Below are 21,785 nucleotides of genomic sequence, written 5' to 3'. Positions count from 1 at the left end.
AGGCCCCGGTGGGTTTCGGTTCCTCTGGAACGTGGTTCTCCCAGCCCTGTCTCCCCACCCACAGGGAGCAGGACACGGGTGGTTGCTCCTGGGAAAGGGTGGGTGCTTCTCCTCCGGCACGGCCACCCTGCGAGGTGTCCCCTGAGGAGCATGGCCAGCTGGGGGGACTCACAGCCTGTGCCATAACCACAGATCCCTGGTGATTTATGGCTCTCCCACCACAGCCTCGTGGCGTCAGAGATGGTTTTTGCTCCAGAAAGGTGCTGTGGAACCCTCTGAAGAGCATCTGATGGGCTTGGGCCAGGCTGGTGGGATCCAGCAGAGCTGGCGCTTGAACCGAGCGGGCAGAGCAATGTTAGCGACTGGATTATTTCATTTGTTTTTTAACGGGGATTAAGTTTCTCTGTGGGAGAGCGGGTCTCTAGGGAACGGAGGTTTCAGGCTCCTGCCTTCCCCCTGTTTAGTTTGGAATTTTTTTTCCCTTTAATCCCAAATTCCTCTCCGCATCCCTTCAGAGCGGTGCAGCCATGAGTAAAGCCCTGGCTGAGTGATCCCCAGGAGTGTCCGTGATTCCGAGTGTGGAAGGACCAGGGATGTATCCAGATCCCGGGAGGCACTGGGTGCTGTGGGGAGGGAGCTCTGGGTGCCCTGGTCCCCCGGCCCTGGCTTCCTCGGGGTGCTGGGACCCCCCTGTTTCTGGTGGAAGGGTGCTGGTGGAGCCGGCTGCCACCCCTTTGCCCGCCTCCCGCACGGCGCTAATCAGGTTTCACACTGCTTAGTTTGGGACATCTAATGAGATCAGGGCTCAAGGCTGCCTGTCTGCCCTCCATTCATGGCGGGCGGGGGGGGGGGCTGGAAGAAAAAAGAGAATGGGTTGGTCCCTTCTCTTCCGCCTCCATTTCTACGACGGGGCTTTGCACGTCTCCTGTCCCGACCTGGTTGGGGGTCCCCAAGCTGTCCTCCTGTTTGCAGCGTGGGGGTCACCGGCTGGACCCTGGGCTGCTTTGTGGGGCACAGCTGGAGGGCTGAAGGTAGTAAAAGTGGGGGCCACGGCTTCCTACCAGCAGCTTGGGGTGCACTCTTGGGCTGTGAGCTCCCCTTGCCTTTTCTCTTGCTCTTTTCCATCATTATTCATAGGGAGCAGGACGAGGCGGTCCGGAGCTGGGGGCTGTCACCATGGCCGTGCCTGGGGAGCCTATTTTGGGGGGAGCCTGGCCGTGACCCCCCACTATAGGCACCCACGGTGAGCTGCTGCGTGGAGCCTGTGCAAACACAGCGCCCAAGCACAGCCCAGACAAAGCCTGGCCAGTTCCCACTGCCCTAACGTTTTTCCTATTCCTCCCGCTGCCAAGCAGCCTCCGGTTGGCGTTGGAATAACAAGCCTCTTTGCGGAGACACCGGGCCTTTTGTTGGCTGCTAGAAAAGGAGTTTTGATGCCGGCGATCCCTCCGCTCCCCCCCCCAACCCCAGCTTTCCTGCTCCCAAAGCCCCAGCGGTGGGAAGCGCAAAGCTTGGCTTTGAGCAGCTGATGAAGATCCCACCCATGGTCCTTCCCTGGGGCTCAGGGTGCCGGGGTGCAGCTCTGTACCCCAGCCAGCCACCCCGGTGTGGGGTCCAGCTCCTCCCAGAGGGGCTAGGACTTTATTTTGGGGATATTTTTTTTTTTAGGATTTAGGGAGGTGATTCTGCCCTCCTACTCTGCTCTGGTGAAACCGCCCTGCAGTGGTGTCCAGCTCTGGAGTCCTCAGCACAGGAAGGATATGGACCATTTGGAGTGGTCCAGAGGAGGCCATGGAGATGCTGGGAGGGCTGGAGCCCCTCTGCTGGGACAGGCTGAGAGAGTTGGGGGGTTCAGCCTGGAGAAGAGAAGGCTCCGGGGAGACCTTCGAGCCCCTTCCAGTCCCTCAAGGGGCTCCAGGAAAGCTGGGGAGGGACTCTTGATCCTGGGGAGCCACAGGAGGAGGGGGAAGGGTTTGACGCTGAAAGAGGGGAGATGGGGCTGAGCTGTGGGGAAGAACTTCTTTGCTGTGAGGGTGGTGAGAGCCTGGCCCAGGTTGCCCAGGGAAGCTGTGGCTGCCCCATCCCTGGAGGGGTTGAAGGGCAGGCTGGAGGGGGCTTGGAGCAACCTGGTCTGGTGGGAGGTGTCCCTGCCCAGGGCAGGGGGTGGCACTGGATGGGCTTTAAGGTCCCACCCAAAACCATTCTGTGATTCTGTGATTTGAGACATTTACTGGTGCCCAGGCAGCGGGAGCAGATGGAGGATGTGGCCAGGGCTTGGACCACTCTCCGGCACAGGGCTCTGCTGCTCGCCTCTGCCGGGGCTTCCATGAATCTCAGGAGGGGATTATTTGGGTGGGTTTCTGTTCTTGCACGACTTTCTCTCTGCCGTGGTGCCGTCCGGGCGTGCTGGGAATTACAGAGCGGGTGTTTACCCAGCCGCGGAGACGGCGGCTCTGTGGAGGTGTGCGGCGTTGTCCCCATGGCCAGAGGGGCAGGGAGGGACCCAGAGATGGCATCGCCTTCCTCCTCCTCCTCCTCCCCCAGCCTGGGAAAGGTGCCACCTTGCCGTGTCAGCACAGGTCCCTGGGAAGGTGTGCAGACGTGTGTGTCCTCTGGCACGTGGGTGTGCGAGCAAGCCTTCCTCCCTGCCAAGAGCCAGGACGGTGCTGCTCCCTCCCAAAAAGCAGAAGGGTTTTCTGCCAGAAGACCTTTGGTTTTCCTTCCTCCCTGGTGCATCCTCATCCTCATCGCCTCCGGCTTTGCCTCTTCCCTCTTGCCCAGGACTTCTGTCTGCATCAAGAGGTGCCCTCGCCTCTTGGATCTCTGCCTCCCAGCATGTGGTATCCGTGCCCTGGGACCCAACTGCTGCCTTGTCCCCGTCCCCTGCTCCCCCCTGCCCTCTCCTCGCAGGGTGATGGCACTGAGTCAATGCCGGTTCAGTGGGGTTCGGTGCTTTCCCAGAGTCTATGGTGCGTGGCCACGAGGTTTCAATGGCATCATCGAGTGAGCAAGCGTGGTACGGCTCCCTGCCAGCGTCCTCGGAGGGGTGACAAACCCGGGGAGGCTTCCGAGAAGTGGGAAGCGATGAAATAATGCTTGAAATGCTGCGTCAGCAAAAAAAAACAAACAAAAAAACCCAAGTCATCTGGGGAGGCTGCCGGGCTGGCGGATTGATGGAGGTTTTTTAACACTGGGAAAGAAGCGGTGAGATCACCCTCGCCAGCTCTTCAGCCTGACGCACTCGCTCTCAGGCCAAGATGGGGGGGTTCAAAAGCCCGGGTGGTGATAGAGGGGGTCTGAATGAGACGTGTCTGGGGTGGCATTGCACACGTGTGGCTTGGCAAAGCCCCCAGTGGGTGCGACGGTCTGCTGGGGTCCGTGTTGTGGGGAAGGAGGGGTCTCGGGTCATTTTGGGGGATGCATGGAGGGGTAGGCACCCTGCCTGGGCTGGGGGCAGCGGGGCTGGCAGTGCTGGTGGCTATGGACCCCCCTGGGAAAGGTGCTGAGTCTGGGGCACCAAAAAGTGAGCCCCACCAAGGAAAGGGGGCTGGAGCTCTGTGAGGGTGTGAGTCCACCTCCCTGATGGTGCTGTGAAGGTAAATGGTCTCCTTTTGGGTTATTTTGGAGATTCTTGAGGCCCTGGGCCCTCCTGTTGGCTCCATCCATCCTCATCTGAGTCGGTCCCCTTGGATAGCCCCAGTTGGGATATCGCGTTCCTGTAGACCCCATAACTGGGGGATTTCCACCTCTCCAGCCCCAGGAGCAGGATTTATGGCTGAGCCACGCTGCTGGGGAATGATTAAGCTGTGGGCAGGTGACAGTCCAGCTCGGCTGTTTGCTTTGCAGAATGAAAACCAGCAGGAACGATGTTTGCTTCCAGCCTTACCTCCAACCATCTTACCTCTGCCCTCCGCCTCCATCTCCCAGCAGCGAGGTGGTCCCTGGGGGTCCTGTCCCATGTCCCCCCCCTCCACCACCCCAAAGCAGTGGCGGCTGCAGGGCGGCAGCTCTGCTGTGGGAAGGGAAGTCTTTCTTTTTTAAGATACAATTCTTATTTTGGTGCCCAGACGTCTGCTGAAAAGGGGAACATCTCCGCTCTTTATCATCAGCGCTTCCTTTCCCCGGTTCCTCGGAGCTCCGATTTTACCGCTGATGGCGGCGGGGCAGGGGGTGGTCTCCGGCTCCCCATTCCCTCTCCTTTTGCTTTGCTGTGTCCAGCTGACCTTTGGCAGCGTGGGCAGCTCCTCTGCCCAGAGATTTGTGGTTAAATATTCACTTCTGCTGCTCTCTTGGTGCAGATGCTGGTCTGGGGTGGGGGGGAGCTGGTGCAGAACAGCCCCCAAACCCCGGGCTGCAAGGGGTTGAGTTCCCTCTGTAGGCATCGGGGGGGTGATGATGGGGCACTCGCAGCACAGATTCTTTGCCTGGGCCAAAACCCCTTATTTGCACAAAAAATAGTGTTGGGGAGGTTGGTTTTTCCAGCACTGCCTTGCTGCCCGGGATGTTTCATAGCCCCAATATTTTTTCAGACCTTTTTCCAGCCCTGGGGTTCAGTGGTGATGCTGAGAGGCCAGGTTGGGACCCTGCAGCCAGCATGGGACCCTGCTGACTGCGGAGGCTGGTTTCCCCAGTGCCACGAGGGGCATTGCTGCCTGGGATGTTTCATAGTCCCAATATTTTTCAGACTTTTTTTCCAGCGTGGGTGATTCCAAGGGGCTGGTGTGGGACCATGGGACCCTACTGTTTCGTCCCTGTTCCTCCTGGCGGGGCTGCGGCCGCTCGAGGATGATGAAAGCCAGAAGGAAATGTTTTAACGCGGGGAATGTGCCCGCTGTGCCAGGAGCCGGAGGCACAGGGGCAGGGCTCTGGCGTCGGGGCCCGCCGGATGGCGAGGGGATCGGCATCTCTGCCCGCACACGCTCGGGCAGGTGATTCACCGGCGGGGAGAGGTTTCTTTTTTTTTTTTTTTTTTTTTTTTTTTTGTGTCGAAGGGCCCCCCCCTCCGGGGGGGGGGGGTTTTTTTTTTTTTTTTTTTTTTTTTTTTTATTTGTAGTCGAAGAGCTCGTCCCGCGGGGATACGTCGGGAGCCCCCGAACCTGCCTCGTTGCACCTTGTTTTTATAGCCCGGATCACAAGAAACATCATCTTTGTTCTTGCTCTCCTTTCCCAGGGCTCCTGGCGCCGCGGGCAGGGTGGAGCGAGCCCCCGCGCCCGCCAGGGCCCTTGCCCGTGCTTGCCGGCAGAAGGTGTGTGCCGGCACGTGCGGATGCTCTCGGCAGCCAGGGATGCCTCTTGCTGAGCCCTCTGTCTGTCTGTCTGTCCGTCTGCAGCAGCATGGTTCTCAAGGAGGGGTGTGATGCCGGGGATTTAGCCAAGCTCTGGGTATTTTCAAGGGGGAGAAGGTGGGGTGCGGTGTGGGGTGTGTGCTCAGTTCCCTGTTTAGGGGTGCAGTGGCTTTGCTGGAGTGCTGTGACCCCCATCCAGCCCCACGGAGGTCAGAGCCAAGCTGGGCTCCCCAGCAGGACCTGTCCCCGGGGAGCAGCAGCGAGTGATGAGTGTCTGCCCTTTTCCTGGGCATTCCTGGTCCGAAACCCCGGAGTCTCCTTCCCTTCCTTTGGAATTCTCAGCCGCCACCACAAGTGACCGAGGTTTGCCCTTAAAGCTCCCAGAAGGGAGGAAAAAACAACAGGCAGGGGAAAGCATTGCAGAGGAAGCCGGGCAGGAAGGCCAGGCCCCTGGACTGCAGTCACGAGTTTGTGTGTGCTCAGCAGTGCCACCCGACGGGTTCTTTTCCGTGCTGGGGGGGAGTGGGGTGTCCCCTGCCTGGCGTGGGGTGACCCCACTGCAGAGAAGCCCCTCTGTAAAACCAATGGTGTGCTCATGGCCGCTTCTACCTCCAGCAGTGCCCGCTGTGGGTGACGGCGGGGGCTCTGGTGGGCTTGGCTGGGGGCACTGCAAGGACCTTCCCCCTCGTCTGCTGTGAGCACCGGCAGAGCCCTGAGAGATGCTTCACCGTGGGGACGGTGGCACTGGGTGCCAGCGCTGGCTCTGGCCACCCTCCCCAGTGCCATCCGGTGCCACCAGCTTCGGTGCTTCCACAGTGCCACCTGGCTGCCACCTCCCGGGCTGGGACACGGGTCCCCGGCCGGAGTCCGTGGGGCTGGGGGTCCAGAGGAGCATCCCTGATACATCCCTGGTGACAGAGCATCGCCATCCCCGAGGCCGGGTGTCTGGGTCCCCGTCGGTGCCCGTGAGCTGTGGGGCTGTGCCCGGCTCCCGGGTGCTGCTGCCCGGCAGCTTCCCCAGTCATATAAGGAGATGCTGGAGTCGGAGGCCGTGTCGGCTGAGCATTACTCACCGGGGAGGCTCATGGAGGGGGGGGAAGAATGGCCCCACCAAGCCAAGGGTGACTCAGCTCCGGGCAAGAGGTGCTGCCGGAGTGATGGGGGGGGCCGGGGCAACCCGTGTCCCCAAAGCCATCCCGTGGGGTACCCTAAAATCCAAGGGGGAGACGGGGGGCAGTGATGGGGGTGACAGCCTTTTGGGTGATGCACAGGGCTGGGAAGTGCTGCACAAGGCAACCCCGTGAAATAAAAAGGGGCATCCTGCCAGGTGGGGGGCACACCTTCTCTGCTCCCCCAAATTCCTGTGCAGGCGGGTGATACTTGTCCTCTCCCCACCCCTTTCCTTTCCGGGCCGAGGCGACGGTTGAAGCTGAAATAATCCGCCTTGCAAGGATCTAAAATGAGCTGTTTGTGTTTTGGGGCGGTTTCCATGGCAGGAAGGGGGTGCAGCCACATGCTGCGGGCGAGGTGGGAAGGGGGGGCTTGGTGGCTGCTTCTGGGGCTGGGTGACCAATAGGTCATCCTGAAACCCACTGGTGGCTCCCCGCGCCCCGGATGGGGCCACCTCCCGCCGTTATCAGCTTCCTCCAGCGGCGAGAGGCCACCGGGCCGGTGTGTGTCGGAGAGGGGAGTGTGGAAGGGATGGGGGGGGACAGTGTTAAACTGGGTGAGATGAAGTGGGGGACCACCCCTGGCCTCAGGTTATCCTACTGGGGGGGAGCAGTACATTTATTTATGAAAATATGGATTATTTGTATTTATATATATAAATAGACATTGTTTGTACGTATGTTTATATATATAAACATATATATATTTATGTCTGATTATATATATATTTAAAGAGGTGTTTGCCCATAGGCTTGTACAGGGGAGCAGCTGGTGGTGCTTTGTGTGTTTTCCCGGCCCTGGGAATCACGGGAGCGGATGAGCCGCTGCCAGGGGCGAGGGGATGGGGCAAACCAGCTCCCTCTCCCCACATCTTTTTCCACCGGTGCATCCTGGCAGGGCACTAACTGCCCCGCTCGGGGCCATTTATGGTGGCCTGGTGGCTGCCGACAGGTCATTACTCCTCCAGCTCTTCCCCTTGCCTTAAGAAAAAAGCGGATTGCTTTAGATGAAAACTATGCCGGGATATTTTTCATCCGGGCAGGGCTATGGAAAATATATTGCAACAGCACCAAGCCCCGGGGTAATTATCTCTGTTTTCTATTGCCTGTCTCGTTAGCCTGATGGGACCTGGAGGGTCTCACGGGTGGTGCAGGTCCCCTGTGGAATGGTGCCATGTTTGGGTCTATCACGTTCAGCTCCATATACCAGCAAAAAATTCTTTATTGTGAGGGTGGTGAGGCACTGGAACAAGTTGCCCAGGGAAGTCGTGGCTGCCCCATCCCTGGAGGGGTTCAAGACCAGGTTGGACGGGGTTTTGGGCAACCTGGTCTGGTGGGAGGTGTCCCTGCCCAGGACAGGGGGGTTGGAACTCAATGGTCTTTAAGGGCCCTTCCAACCCAAACGATTCTATGATTCTATATGGCTTTCTTGGTGGGCCTGGCCGGGTTGTGGCTGTTGGGTTTGGAGCGCTGCTTAGGTTATAAACATCGTTTAAATCTCTGCTTGCGTCTGGGTGACACCCTCTATCTTGTGTTTTTCCACTGTCCCAGCTCTGGGAGCCTTAGCCTATGTCCCTTCTGCTGCTGAGCACTGGCAGCAGAACATCCCCCTCTTGCCTGAGCCTTTTGGCAAAGGTAAAGATGAAAAAATGAGCATTTAATTCTATACAACTTTCTAAGAGTGAGTATTTTTCCCCCGGGGGCTGGTGGGGGGTACCCGGCACGCGATGGCCTCTGAGAACAAAACAGAGTTTGTTTGTGGTTCTGAGGGGGCTGTAACGGCCGTGCCGTGGCTGGGGCTCACCACTCTCTCGGTTTCCCCGTGCCGTGCCGGAAACGGTGCCGAAAAAGAAGCGAAACTGCCAGGGTTAACGCCCAGCGCGGTGCTAACGGTGAATAAACGGCAAAGTCTCCCCTGTGGGGTGTAACGCCAGCGGCAAGAAGGGCTGAGGGGTGGATGAAGCTTTGCCTTTTGTCTTAGAACATCCTCTGTGGGTTATTTGCCCTCTGGGGAGCATCCTGGCAATTAATTAATTATTTTCTGGGCATCCAGGGAGGGAGAGGGAAAAGTACTCGGGGTACCCAAGTACGGCAGAGGGCTATGAAGATGATGAGGGTCCTGGAGCATCTCCCTTACGAGGAGAGGCTGAGGGACTCTTTTTTAGTCTGGAAAAGAGAAGGCTGAGGGGGGTCTGATCAACGCTTATAAATATTTAAAGGGTGGGTGTCAGGAGGATGGGGCCAGTCTCTTCTCAGTGGTGCCCAGGGACTGGACAAGAGGAAATGGGCACAAACTTGAATGTAAGAAGTTCCATCTCAACATGGGGAGGAACTTCTTCACTTTGAGGGTGGCAGAGCCCTGGCAGAGGCTGCCCAGGGAGGTGGTGGAGTCTCCTTCTCTGGAGACATTCAAACCCCACCTGGACACGCTCCTGTGTGACCTGCTCTGGGTGGCCCTGCTCTGGCAGGGGGTTGGAGGAGATGATCTCCAGAGGTTCCTTCCAACCCCATGTGATTCTGTGATACTGACTTCCGGGAGCCCAAATTTGGTTAATTTGGGTTAATTTGGCTTTTTCCCCCCAAACCTTACTGGGCAGAGATTTCTTGCAAAGAGCCTGCTGCTGGGTCCAACCCCGGGGGTACCCGCTGCCACTCGAATGCCACCAAATGCCACCCGCATCTCCCACCCACTCCGGGCTCCCCTCGGTTTGTTGTCGGGGGGGACACTGAGCTGTCACCCACCGCCGTGGGTAGGCGGGGGGAAGGGGGGCAGGCAAAGTTTCATGCTGCTCCTAACCTTCCCCCCAACGAAGACCGGGGTGTTGCGGCGATGCCGGGGTGTTGCGGCGATGCCGGGGTGTTGCGGTGATGCCGCTGCGGCAGCTCCCCCTGCCGATATCTCCATTGCCAGAGCCGCCACCACCGACCTTCCAGCTGGGAATGGAAATTGAGGAGATGACGTCTTTCCTCGGCGTTCACGCGGCTAAACTTCGTCCCCCGTCCCCCCCCGTTCGGGGGGGGACGGGGGACGAAGTTTGGCCGCGTGAACGCCGAGGAAAGATGTTTGAGCCGGCCTGACGCTCACGTTCTCCCTCTGCCCGCCCCCCCCAAATCTTTTTGGCCCCGTCCCGGCGACGCTGGCTGTCCCCAAGCCCTGCCAGCTCCGGGGACGCGGCCAGCTGGAGGCAGAGGGGGACAGGCAGGAAGTTTTCGGTGTGTGTGTTGGGGGGGGACACACTAAAGATGGCCGGCGAAGGGTCACGGCTTGTTTTCCCTCCCTGAGAGCCCTGGTGACGGCGTGGGCAGGGACAGACGTGGCTGGTGGGGAGGAGGGATGAGGACGGGGGTGGTGGGGATCCTCCCGGTGGTCCTGCTCCCCGTGTGGTGTTGGGTGGAGGGAGGGGGGGGACGGAGTTTAGGTGCCTAAATTTGGTCTCGCCACCCGCTCCCATCACAGGCAGGGGTGGGATGGGGGGTGTCTCGCTGGGGAGGAGGCTGTTTATTGTCTGGGCATGAGCCACCGACACGTGGCTAGTGTTCTGCCTGCTGGGCTCCTGCTCCTGGCTGTGACAGCAGCTCCCGACCAGCCACCGGCGCCGGCAGCTCCTCCTGGCGCTGGCAGGAGCTCATGGAGCAGCTGGGGCTCACCCTGCCTCAGTTTCCCAAAATAGGGCTCGCACATGACTGCTGCCCGAGGAGGGACAGGCTTCATTACAGGGATGAGCGATACTCCGGGCCCCGGATAGGGGGGACTCAGCAGCTCCTTCTCTGTCCCAACCTCTTCCTCCTGGGATTTGTTTGTTTTGATTTTGATTCCTCCCTCTTTTTTTTTTTTTTCTTTTCTTTTTTTTTTTTTCTCTTCCAGCAGGGCTTGTTTTCCCCTGTGCCTCTGCACGGGGTCTTTTCCCTATGACCGTGACTGATTCCCCCTTTTCTTTCTCTTTTTCCATGTGAAGGAGCGGGACCTTGGAGCCTGGGCAGCTTGCAGGGACTTCTTCCCAAATACTGCTTTGGGATACGCTTCTCCCTTCCTCCCTCCCTCCCCTAAAACTACAGGGAGAGAGATTTTTGAGACTGAGTTGCACAAACAGGCAGAAATGTGCCCTGTTACCCACTAAACCCAGCCTTGTGGCAATTCCTCCTGCGGACCCGCCGTCTCCCGCCGTCTCCCGTCCATTTAATTAACCTGGGGGTCTGGGCAGTGTGGTGCTGGGCTCCATCTGGGGACCTCCTGACCATTTCCCAACCCCACCATCTCCTCCCACCTCCCCAGACCCGCTGCTTCTCCCTACAGAAATCCATCCTTTTTGGAAAAAAATCCTGGTTTAAGTATTGCAAGCAGCAAGCAGATTCAATACCTGTTTTCCTTCATCTTTCCTTCCCCAGTTAAGGTCAGGTAATACCCACCCCAGGGCGCAGCATCCTGGGGGACGAGGGTCATCTTGCAGGAGGTTTTGTTGCCCTGCGACGCTCATGGAGCATCCGCCTGTCTCTCCTTTGCATCACAGCTTCTCAGGTGTCTCCCTCATTAAATATCCAGCTGCTGGAGAGTTTTCCACTGCAGGTATCTCCTGTGCATTCTTCCAGGCTGAATCAGACGCTGTTTCCTCTCCCTGTTTCGAAAGGTTCTGTAAATCCTGCCTGGTTGGCTCTGTTATCGTGTGGATTATGTCAGCCCGTGAGTTGGCAGCCAGCACCTTTTAACTACCTTGTGCTCCCATGCCAGCCAGGTTTGCTTGAACAGCACGTGTGTTTCTGCAGGGGTTTGGGGCAGAGGTGCAGGCCGTGGAGATGCAGGGAGTGGAGGAGATGCAGGCAGCAGAACCCTGCTCCTTCCCTGCCCTGGGGAGCGGCCGGGACAGGACTTGGAGCACTCCTGGGCTCTCCCACAGTGATCCTTGGCCCCAGGGCTGGGCTCTGCCTGGGCAGGGATGGGGACAGGGATGGCACAGCTATGGCTCAGGCTGTGTTGCTACCTGGCTAATCAGGGTTTTCCTCTCTACAAATCTGACCTGTCTTGGGAAAGCAATGTGAAGGCGGTTTTGCAGCTGGAAGCATAAGTGCGGCTCCGATGGCATTGGCAGTGCTGGAAACCATGGCGTGGTTGTGTGGCACATGGGCACATGGGCAGTTGAGTGTGGTTCCCACTGGTGCTGCTGGCAGCAGGGTCTCCGTTCCCCAGTGATATTCCCTGTGTCACTGCCGCCATCCTTTCTTCTGTGTCCTGCATGTGGGGGCACCCAAGAATCCACAGTTGGCTTCTCCTGCCCTGGCTGTTCTTGTGATTTCCTTCGGTCGCTGTAACCTTCCCTCCATCCATGCCCTCCCTCTGCCCAGGCCATCCCCTCCGCTCGCTGTCCCCAGCTGGTGACTGGGTGGCTCTCGGTGGCTGGGGCCAGCAAACCCTGCTAGCCAGGGGAGAGGACAGGCATGGGGGAATTGCAACGAGTTGCTTATCAGGGTGACTCTGGAAAAGATTAGCCGGGGAGAGATAAGCTTGCAATGCCTTAACATCGTTAGTAAGCAGTAACCAGGCATTATTATTAGCTCAGACGATAGCGCGGGTGTGGAGTGGGGAGGTGTAATCTGGTTAGAGCCCGGGAACCACCCAAAAGTGGTGAGACAGGGCCAAAAAGGGGAAGAAACCCCCCAAATTCTGCAGGAGATGGGAAGAGGGAGCACCCCAAGGAGCCACTGGCCTGTGGGCACCCCCCGGATTCGGCCTCAGAGGTGCCTCGCTGCAGAGTTTCTGCGGGGGACCCGGTGACGTGCCGACGTCCCCGCGTGCTCCCTGCGATGCTCGGGGACACGCTCCCGCCTTCCCCAGGCTCCTTTGGCCGGGGCGGTGGGGCTCCTGCCGGCAAAAGGTCTGCAGAGGGATTATATTTAGAAGAAAAGGAAGAGAGGCGGTGATAAGGAGGCCCCCGTTATCTCCCCGCATGCCGAGCGGGGTCCTGGCTCCGGCGCTTCGGACCCGGGAAATGATTTGGGAAGAAGCCGTGAGCGGGCAGGCGGGAGCCGGGAGGAGAACAGCCCGGCATTGTCCCTCCTGTCCCCGGTGCAATTAACTGGAAAACAAGACGAGGGAAAACAAGCCAAGAGCCTGCTGGGTGCCCGGCACCCTGAGCCTGCTGGTTTTGTGCTGCCGGGAGCTGCGTCCGCGCTGGGCACCGCGCTTGGAGCCTCCTCTTGCTGGCTCGCAGGGAGGGAGAAGCTCTGCCCTTCCTCGCCGGGAGCTTTCCCAACGGATTTGCTGGCCACCGGGAACACGGGACGGTGGGGATTTTGCTGGAACAGAGCTGGTACTCTGGGCTGGGAGCACCCGGAGCAGCCCAAGGAGCCAGGGGCAGCGCGGGCGCTGCGGCTGTTGGCATCGCGGTGGTGTTTGTGTGGACGTGATGCCCCGGAGGAGGAACGGCCGGTGCCCGCGCCGGGGGCAGCGGGTGTAGGAAGTGGCGCGGTTGGGAGGAGCTGCGGCCGAGAAGTCAACCCACCCGCCAGGGCCGAGGTCGGCGAGAGGGTGGTTGACACCAGGAAGACAGACCCCCTTTCCCCAGGAGCCGGGAGGTGGGCACCGCTTTGCCGGGAGCCAGCGTTGCCCATCCTGGGCCGGGGCGATGGAGAGGTGGCGTCTCTCCGGGGAGGAGAGGCCGCTGAGCGCCTGCCTGGTGTGCCGGATGTGCTGCATCGGTTAGTACCCCCCGTCCTCCCCTTCCCCACCCACCGTCAGCCCCCACCGGGCCACCACGCCGTGGCCAGGGGATGGCCCAAGCTTTATCCACCTGGAATAATCCACTGGGATTGGGAAGGGACCCGGCACCGTGGCTCTGGGGGGGGTCGGGTGAAGGAAAGGTCCCCAAAAACACGTGGGGGTGACGCGGCTTCCTATGGCAGGCGGCGGCCGGCGGTGCCAGGCTCGGAGCCCTGGCTCGGCCGCACCATTGTGGGGAGGGAGGGTGGCCACCGGTGGGTGGGTTTTGGTGCCTGGTTCCGTGCTGTGGCCACCGGATGGAAGGGGGGGATGCGTGGAAGGGCTTCACCGGCGACATGCCACGTGTTTTACCGTGGGGCTCTCAGATGGGGGAAGCCATGGGGTGGGTGGGTGAGGAGGAGGAGGAGGGATGTTTGATTGTGCTTTCAAATCTGCGTGGGTGGAGGTTTTCCCGACCCCAGGAGGGTCCCCGGGGCCATGGCTGCCTGGCCAGTGTGGGGACCCCCCACCCTGGGAAGGGGGACGTGGGGCTGTCTGGGCAGGACACGCAGCGTGGCTGGGGAGCCCAGCCTGAGAGATGCTGGGTTTTTTTCCCATTTTCTTGATTTTTGGCTTAAAACCAAAAGCAAGGGTGTCTTCTGCCTGGTGGCCCGTGACATCAAAGGGATGTCTTGGGGCAGTGGGGTTTTGTCCTTTCCCACTTGGTTCTGGGGATCCCTTGGGCTGGACGGGGCAGCGTCGGGATCCTGGGGTTGGGTGCCGTGGGTCGGTACCGGGCACTCTCTGCTCCGAGATGATGTTTTTAAAACCAGGTGGTCCCATTTGGCACAGGGGCTGGCTGCCGGGCTTGCCCTGAGCCCCCCTCGCTGCCCAGGTGTGGGGAGGTGGGGGCTGTGGGACACTCTGTGCCCCCTGGGCCCCTCCTTTCTCCTTGTTTGCCTTTGGTTTTTTGTGTGATATTATTTTTTGCACCAAGAACAGGCAGGGCAAAGCCTGCTGCTGCTTGGTATCACCACAGATCTCCTGTTCTGCCCCCCCCCCGGGGGGCTGGCGGCCACCCCTGGGGACAAGGACCCACGTTGTCACCCTGCCCCACTGGCATTCGGAGCTCCCAGCATCCGGCCAGGGTGCCCTCGGCTGAGCTGGGGGATGGAAATAAACCTTAAATCCTGACAATCCAATGAACCAAAAATACAGCGACAGAATAAGCTGCTAATTGCACGCGCTGCTGGTGCCCGGCAGAGGCCTGTTACGGGACATCTGTGGGGTTTATATAATGTGTTAAACCTCCTGGGAGCAGGCAGAGGAGGGGGACACCCTCCTAAAGCTGGGGGGGGGCTCTGGCAATGCTCCCCCCTCCCTCCCTGTACTGCTGGCCCAGGGGGACAAGGAGACACAGGGGTCCTGGCCAGGGGGATAGATTTTCCGGCTTCGTTTGCTGCTGCCAACTGCAGCTATACCCATCCCAACCATCCACACTGCTTTTATTCAAATAGCTCTATTTTTCCCCATAAAAAGCAGCATATTTCGTTCTGGCTGGGTGGATGCTGCTCCGTCCCTGCCCGAGAGAGACCTCGGAGCCGCCTGAAAGGTCCCGTCTCGCACAAACCCGTGAATAAGCAGCTTCTGTTCCCGTGGGGCGGGTGCAGGATCCGTCCCGTGGCCCTGGCACTGGCGGCGATTCCTCTGTCTCTTCCCTTCATTTCAAAGTCATTTGAGTTTCTGCGTGAGAAACACTGACCAAGAGCCGCCTTTGTCTTCTTTTGACAGATGAACGGGACAGAGTCCAAAAGAAAACCTTCACTAAATGGGTCAATAAACACTTGATGAAGGTAAGAGTCATGTATTCTAAGATGGGTTAAATGACCATCTGTCTGTCCCTTCTGGCTCAGGACCGGCAGATAAATGCATTTTAATGTTTATTTTATTTTTTCCTAGGCATTTTTGTGTTGGATTTGGGTGTTTCTGTGCTGAGAGCAGAGATGGTTGCAGTGGAAATGTGCCGGTGCCTTTGGAGGGCACTGTAACATCGCCACAGCCCTTCCTATTACATTTACCTCCGGTCCTTCCGTTCCATGGGGTCCTTCTGCTCCCCCATGGGGTCACAGGCAAAGGAGGGGGGGTCCTGGCGTGGGGCTGCTCCCCCCTCACATCCCTCTTGCCAAGGCAAAGGGGCTTTTTTGGCTTTGGAAGGATGCTCCCACCTGGAGAGGAGCCCCAAAGGGAGATGCTTGCAGCCGGTGGGGGCTAAGCAGGATTAACATTGCCTCCTGCTTTTCTTGGTTAATGCCAGGTGTTTTTTAATTAATTAAATCTCCATTTGCCAAAAAAAAAAAAAAAGAAAAAAAGAAAAAAAAAGCCATTTGGGCATTAGGTGTCACAGCTGTATTTTCCTGCCAGCCTTTCAAACTTTTGTAAATCTTCTGAAAAAAAAGAAGGGAAAAAAAGAAAAATCTTGAGGCTGCTGTGGGAAAACATCTGGGGATTCCCGGGAGAGTAAAACCCCAGGACAAGGGCTGGGGTTCGAGCAGGTACCGAGGCCACGCTGCCCCACAGAAACTTCCTCTGCTCTGGGGTGGAACTGGGTGCTGTGGGTTTGGGAGATGCTGTAAAGTCGTGTGAGCCATAAAACCACCCCTTTGGGACCGGGCTACCCTTTCTGCAGAGGTTTGCCTGCAAGATTACAGGGTCACCTGGAGTGCGGATGGTTCAAGGGTTTGATTTTGTGCCTAAAATTGGCAGCAGCTTCTGCCAGGTCATTGGGGAAAAGGGAGGCCGCTTTCCTTAGGGATAATTCTGGAATAACCGTTTTAAATGGACGCGGCTCGGAGGGAGGGAGGCGTCTGTGAGCAGCCCTGATGGTTTTTCCTCCCCGGCTCTCCCCAGGTGCGCAAGCACATCAACGACCTCTACGAAGACCTGCGAGATGGCCACAACCTCATCTCCCTCCTGGAGGTGCTGTCGGGAGTGAAGCTGGTAAGTCCCCAGGGCTGGGCAGCGATGCTGCTGTCCCGCTCCCCCTGAGCCCCCTCCATCCTCCCCTCTGTTCCCAGCCATCAGCTGTCATTTCTTATGCCATACTTTTGTTTTCAAATGTCTCTTGTTGTTTCTTTTATTATTATTACTATTATTTCTATTATTATTTATTATGATTTTATTTCTTTTCACTCAAACCCCAGGCTGGTCTCTTGGATACCACCAAACCATGGGATTAAAACTGCAGGTTTATGGTGCCCCTGGGTAGAGCTCTTTTTTTCTTTTTTTTGGGAAGTTTTACACACCTTTATCTTCTAGATTTGGCTCTGTAGTTAAAATAATGGATAATAACTTTGACTAAAAGCCTTGCTGTGACAGTGTGCCCAGTGGTTCAGCCCAGATTTGTCACTCCTGCCCCGTGCTCGGCTCCTGCACGGGCTGAACTTGTAGCAGTCGGCGGCGTGCAAACCTCCTCCTGAGTCTGGAGCGTTGTAGAGTCTCCCCCTCCTTCCTCCGCCTCTTCCTCCTCAGACTGACACATTCATTCAGCTCTGAGAAGATCCTGATTCCTGCAGCAGGGTGGCACAGCAGGAATTATTTTAGTTTTCCCCTAAAATAGGATCTGGGCAAAGATCTCCTCCCTCCCTCCCTCCATTACCCTCCAGAGATGCCAAATCAGTTTTTGTGGGGGCTGAAAAATTGGATCGAGCTCCTTGTGATCCAGACAACTTCCTTCCCTTCACTCTGGCTTCCGAAGCCGGTGTGGGGGGGAAATTTCCACGCTGGAGCCCGGGGTGTGCCGGAGACCCAGCCGCCTTCCTCCTCGCTCTTTTGGTTTTGGTTTGTTTTTTTGTTTTTTTCTTTTTCCTTTTTGACCTGGGTGTTGTTGCATTTTGGTTTCCATCCTGTCTCCCTGTTGTGTCACCCTCCCGTTGCCGCCGTCCCCCTCCCCTCCTCGTTAGCCGGTAGAGCCGCCTGCTCAGAGGAGCCTTCGCCTGGTGCAAGCGCCGGCCTGGTGCCGTGCGAGCAGCGAGGAGCGTGAGGAGGAAGATGATGAGGATGAAGAAGTAGGTTGAGTCTGCCCCGGTCGCAGCGCATCCCTGGTGGATGCTGGAGTGTCGCTGGATAGTCCAGTTCAGCCCAGCATCGCTGGGGACTCCGACCTTCCCCTCCTTTGGATTTTATCCGTGATTTTTCATCAAACCCACCCAACTCGCCCCGAGCGAGGGTCTGCGGAGGGGAAGGTGTAAGAGCGGAGTGGCCCCCGATGCTGCGGTCCTCGTTACCGGGCTGTGGTCACCCGAACTGGATTATCTGTGCGTGCACGGCAGTGTCACCCGCAGTCAGGGCACGCCACCCACCTGGTGTGACAGCATGTGTCCCCCCACCACCACCACCACGGGGACAAGGATGGGTCCCTGCACTCTGCTGCCCGCCGGGTCCCCTCGGGGGACGGCGGTGACGGCTGCTCACCTGGCACTGCATGGACAGGCTCCGGGCATGGGCACCTTCCCGTGGGGCTGGTGTCACCGTAGGGTCCAAGGTGCCACCAGCGACCCCGTGCATGTGCGTGGAGGTGGGAGCACAACCTGGCCCCCAGACAAGGGTCACCCCAAAGGGGCTGGATCCCAAAACCTTGCACAGGTGCAAGGGAAGGTGGGATTTCCAGCCCCCTTGCTCTGGGTGATGATTCCCTCATGCACAATGTCACCTCCAGGAGAAGCTGGGGCTGCAGCACCTTCCTGGAGATGTTCCCCTTGCAGGGTCAGCGCCTCCCCTTCAGGCTGGGGAAGGAAGGTGACTCGGGGGACTCAGGGTGTCCTCATGGGTCAGAGCATCCTGCTGATGCCTCGGGTTGAGGCTGGGATCAGGATTTGGGCATTGATCCTCCCCGGTTCTGCTGATTCGGAGCAGACCCAGCGTCCCGTACCCTTCCCTGAGCCGCAGCTCAGCCACCGGCTACCTCGGAAAACCCCCTGCCCACAGCAGTGGCAGAAAGAGAGCCCAGGGCACCTTGTTTCTCCCCTCCCCAAGGGCTCAGAGATGGTTCCTGGAGCAGCAGGCACTGCTTGAGTTCAGGAGGAGCTGGGCCAGGGCTGCAGAGGCTGATGCTGAGGTTGAGGTTTCTCTACTGTCACTGGGGACCTGGGTCTGGTCCCTTCCAGGGTCCCCATGACCTGCTGTGGAGCAGATCTGCTCTGCTTCCTATCCTTCCGTGTACCTGTCCTGTTCCTGGATAAGTACCTGCTCGGGTAAATCTCTCTTTGCTGATCCCTCTGGTCTGGCTGACTGTGGGATGGGTGAGATCCTGCCCTGAGATCTAGAGGCTGAGCCAATCCTACCCTGCAGGGCCTGGCTCAGAGCCTGGACGTGTCCCCCTGGGCTCTCGTGGCACCCAGAGGAGGTGACAATCTCAGGGTCTCCCCACCTTCCTGCCCCACCGTGGCCTTTTTCCCCCCTCTCGCAGCAGGATCATGTGTAGCCATGACTTAATTTGCCTCTGAAGCAAGGAGATAGAGCTGGGGGTGTGGGGTGCATGGGGGGTGACGCCAGCACACTGAGCACAGGGTCAGGGGGGGCTGCCTGGTGGCTCCCGGGGCATGTCGGGGGGGTGGCTGTGCATGGTGGGCAGGGGGGGGCTGCCGACCCCATCCCCAGGAGCCTGACCTGATGCTGGTCTCCTCTCTCTCTCGCAGCCGCGTGAGAAGGGGAGGATGCGTTTCCACCGGCTGCAGAACGTGCAGATCGCCCTGGATTTCCTGAAGCAGCGACAGGTAAGGGCTGATTCTGATCCCTCGAGGGAGCTCATTCTCCCCTCTCTGCTCCCCACTGGGGAGGCCACAACTGGAATCCTGCGTCCAGTTCTGGGCTCCCCAGTTCAAGAGAGACAGGGAACTACTGGAGAGAGTCCAGCGTAGGGCAACAGAGATGATGGAGGGATTGGGGCATTGCCCTGATGAGGAAAGGCTGAGAGAGCTGGGGCTCTTCAGCCTGGAGAAGAGAAGGCTGAGGGGAGACCTTCTTAATGCTGACAAGGATCTAAAGGGTGGGTTGAAGGAGGATGGAGCTGGACTCTTTCCAGTGGTTCCCAGTGACAGGACGAGGGGCAACGGGCACAAGCTGGAACATGGGAATTTCCACTCAAATAGGAGGAAGAACTTTTTTCTGGTGAGGGTGGCAGAGCCCTGGCACAGGCTGCCCAGGGAGGGTGTGGAGTCCCCTTCTCTGAAGGTCTTCAAGCCCCACCTGGATGCTCCTGAGTGATGTGCTCTGGGCAGCCCTGCTTTGGCAGGGGAGTTGGACTGGATGATCTGTAGAGGTCCCTTCCAACTCTGACAATTCCATGATTCTGTGATTTTGGCTGGTCCAGGCACAGAGCTGGGGTGATTTGTGGTTCTTTCTCCTGGGGGGGTGGGGGTCTCAGGAAGGGTGTCAAGAAGCAGCATCAGCCTGTGCCAGGGTGTGCCCATCCCTGCGGTGCTGTTTGAGGACGGGTGTCGGGAGACTTCCCCCCAGGCATTGTGTGCTCTCAGAACCACCCATCTGGCACAAAAACCAGTATCAACATGAGGGACCGGACTTCAGTTCTGGGAAAGGGGTTTGCAAACATCACAGAGGGTCTCTTCTGCGCCCCAAAAGCCTCATTTGGGGCTCCCTGGCAGATGCTGGCAGTGGGGATGAACGTCTGTACCTCCCCACCAGCTACAGGGGACAGCTGGCTCCTGCCCTGCCCCATGCCACCATGGCTTCAGCGCTGGCACAGCCGGGTGCCCCCTTGGGTGGCATCACCCCCCTGGACGTGTTGGACCCTTCAGCTTTCGGAGGGCAGGCTCCCTCCACTGAGTTTTTGGGAGGTGCTTTTTGGATCCGCAGCTCCCGTGTGGCTGGTAGGGACAAGGCATCCTCTGCCCCCCCCGCCCCAGGCAGATCCCGCCTGGAGCAGTGGGATACATCCCCAGACTTGTTGGCTCTGCAGGTAAAACCCCCGCAGCCCCCAGGGGCTGGGTGGCCCGTTCCGCCTGTTCGGTCAGGTCTCCCCGCCATGATGCTCCCCCAGATACGCCGAGAGACGATGATAAATTGTACCCATTCGTGCTGAAGCAGAGATTTTTCTCTCTCCCTGTGCTGGCCTGAGGGCACTGAATAAATTTGAGCACATGCCCCATTCCAGGGAGGGTGAGCTGCTTCCAGCCCCCCCCGCCTCCTCCCCAGCCCCTTGATAGAGACATTTTGCCAGCGGCTCTTGGGAGCTTGTTTCTCTACTTGGATGAAACAGCTTTTTTTCCTTTGAAGCGTGATGGCCTGGTGGCAGCCACCTTGCTGGGACACCTTTACCCCAGACGCTCCTGGGGTCCCACTGAGTGTCGGGGAGCAGGGACACCCCTGTGGGGAGCCCAAAGCACGTGGCAGCTCCCCGGGAAGGCGGCTGCAGGGAGGGAAGGAGCAGCAGCCAGGCAGCATCGCTCCGGTTTGCATCTGCTCAAAGCACCGAGGCTGGTGCTCCTGATGCTGGAGGCATCTCCAGGGGGCTCAGGGACCGCACGAGCGTTTAAACCACCCCCGGAGCAGAGCTGGCAGGAGGGAGCAGCTCTGGGAGCGCGTGGGGCCAGGGTCTGCTGGGATGGGGGGGCTTTCGGAAGGACCCTCAGCGAGGGCAGTGCTGGCCTTTCTGCCTTCGTTAGGGCTGATTGATTGGCAGCTTGGTTTTGAACCCAGGAGGGAGTTAATAAAGCTCCACCGTCCTCTTTGAACCATGCTCCATGGTCTGTAGCTATTAAATAATGCACTAGCGCGCAGGGCTTTGGGGCCGAGGCACTTCTCCGGGCGAGCTGAAATAAAGCCATTAAGTGCTGGGAAAGCACTTTAGGTGGAGAGTGCTAGAGATGGGATAAATCCTTCCTTCCCCCCTTCCCGAGGCCTCGCTGCCTCTTCAGGAAGCACCAAGGTTCTTGTGTGTCCACTCCCCTCTGGAGTGTTTGGGGTCCAGACAGGGTGGACCTGTCCTGGGGACCAGACAGGGGGATAGGGTGGTTGGGGTCGTGTCCCCCTGCTCCCTGTGGGTGAGGCTGATCTTTGACCCTCTTGCTTCTGTTTCAGGTGAAGCTGGTGAACATTCGCAACGATGACATTACGGACGGCAACCCCAAGCTCACCCTGGGGCTCATCTGGACGATCATCCTCCATTTCCAGGTAGGACATGAGAGTTTCTTCCTGGAGGACCACGGGGTGACATTGGGAGCGTGTTGGTTCTCCGTGTGTTCCGTGGCGATGCCGGGAGGATGCAGGTCGGTCCAGAGCTTCAAAACACGTTGCAGTGTCACGGAGACCAGTGCCGCAGAATGGCAGTGCCCTTTTCTCATCGTTTATGTGATGAAGTCGTTAACAATGGGCTGTGTGCAGCGGCCTCCCGGTTGGCACCGGGGTTGGTGGTGATAGCTGTTTGCTCAGCTGAGTCTCTGGAGGAGAAGAGCAAATTTGGAGGGGGCCATGGTGGGAGAGGCTGAGCTCACACCCGTGTGGGGCTGTTAGCCCGAGGTGCTCCCAGCTGCAGGATCTTTCAATGGGATGGAGAGTGTCATCTGTGTGACAGCGATTGATGTCAGGGATGGGAGAAGGTTTCTGACCCAGCTGGGGCACTGGGGA

At 58.6% G+C, this 21,785-nt stretch overlaps 1 protein-coding gene across 1 annotated transcript in view; it reads left to right on the top strand.

The window, feature by feature from the left end:
- MACF1 (microtubule-actin crosslinking factor 1) overlaps positions 1 to 21,785 on the top strand; it is a 151,878-nt gene that overhangs the window by 20,906 nt on the left and 109,187 nt on the right. The window contains exons 2-5 of the mRNA XM_014946473.1: positions 14,937 to 14,998; positions 16,053 to 16,142; positions 18,839 to 18,916; positions 21,240 to 21,332. Coding sequence (XP_014801959.1) covers positions 14,937 to 14,998; positions 16,053 to 16,142; positions 18,839 to 18,916; positions 21,240 to 21,332 — 323 coding nt within the window. The remainder of the gene's footprint in view (positions 1 to 14,936; positions 14,999 to 16,052; positions 16,143 to 18,838; positions 18,917 to 21,239; positions 21,333 to 21,785) is intronic.

This window comes from Calidris pugnax, unplaced genomic scaffold (genome assembly GCF_001431845.1).
Source record: "Calidris pugnax isolate Ruff unplaced genomic scaffold, ASM143184v1 scaffold113, whole genome shotgun sequence".
Taxonomy (NCBI): Eukaryota; Metazoa; Chordata; class Aves; order Charadriiformes; family Scolopacidae; genus Calidris; species Calidris pugnax.
This window is presented reverse-complemented; position numbering and strand designations above follow the sequence as displayed.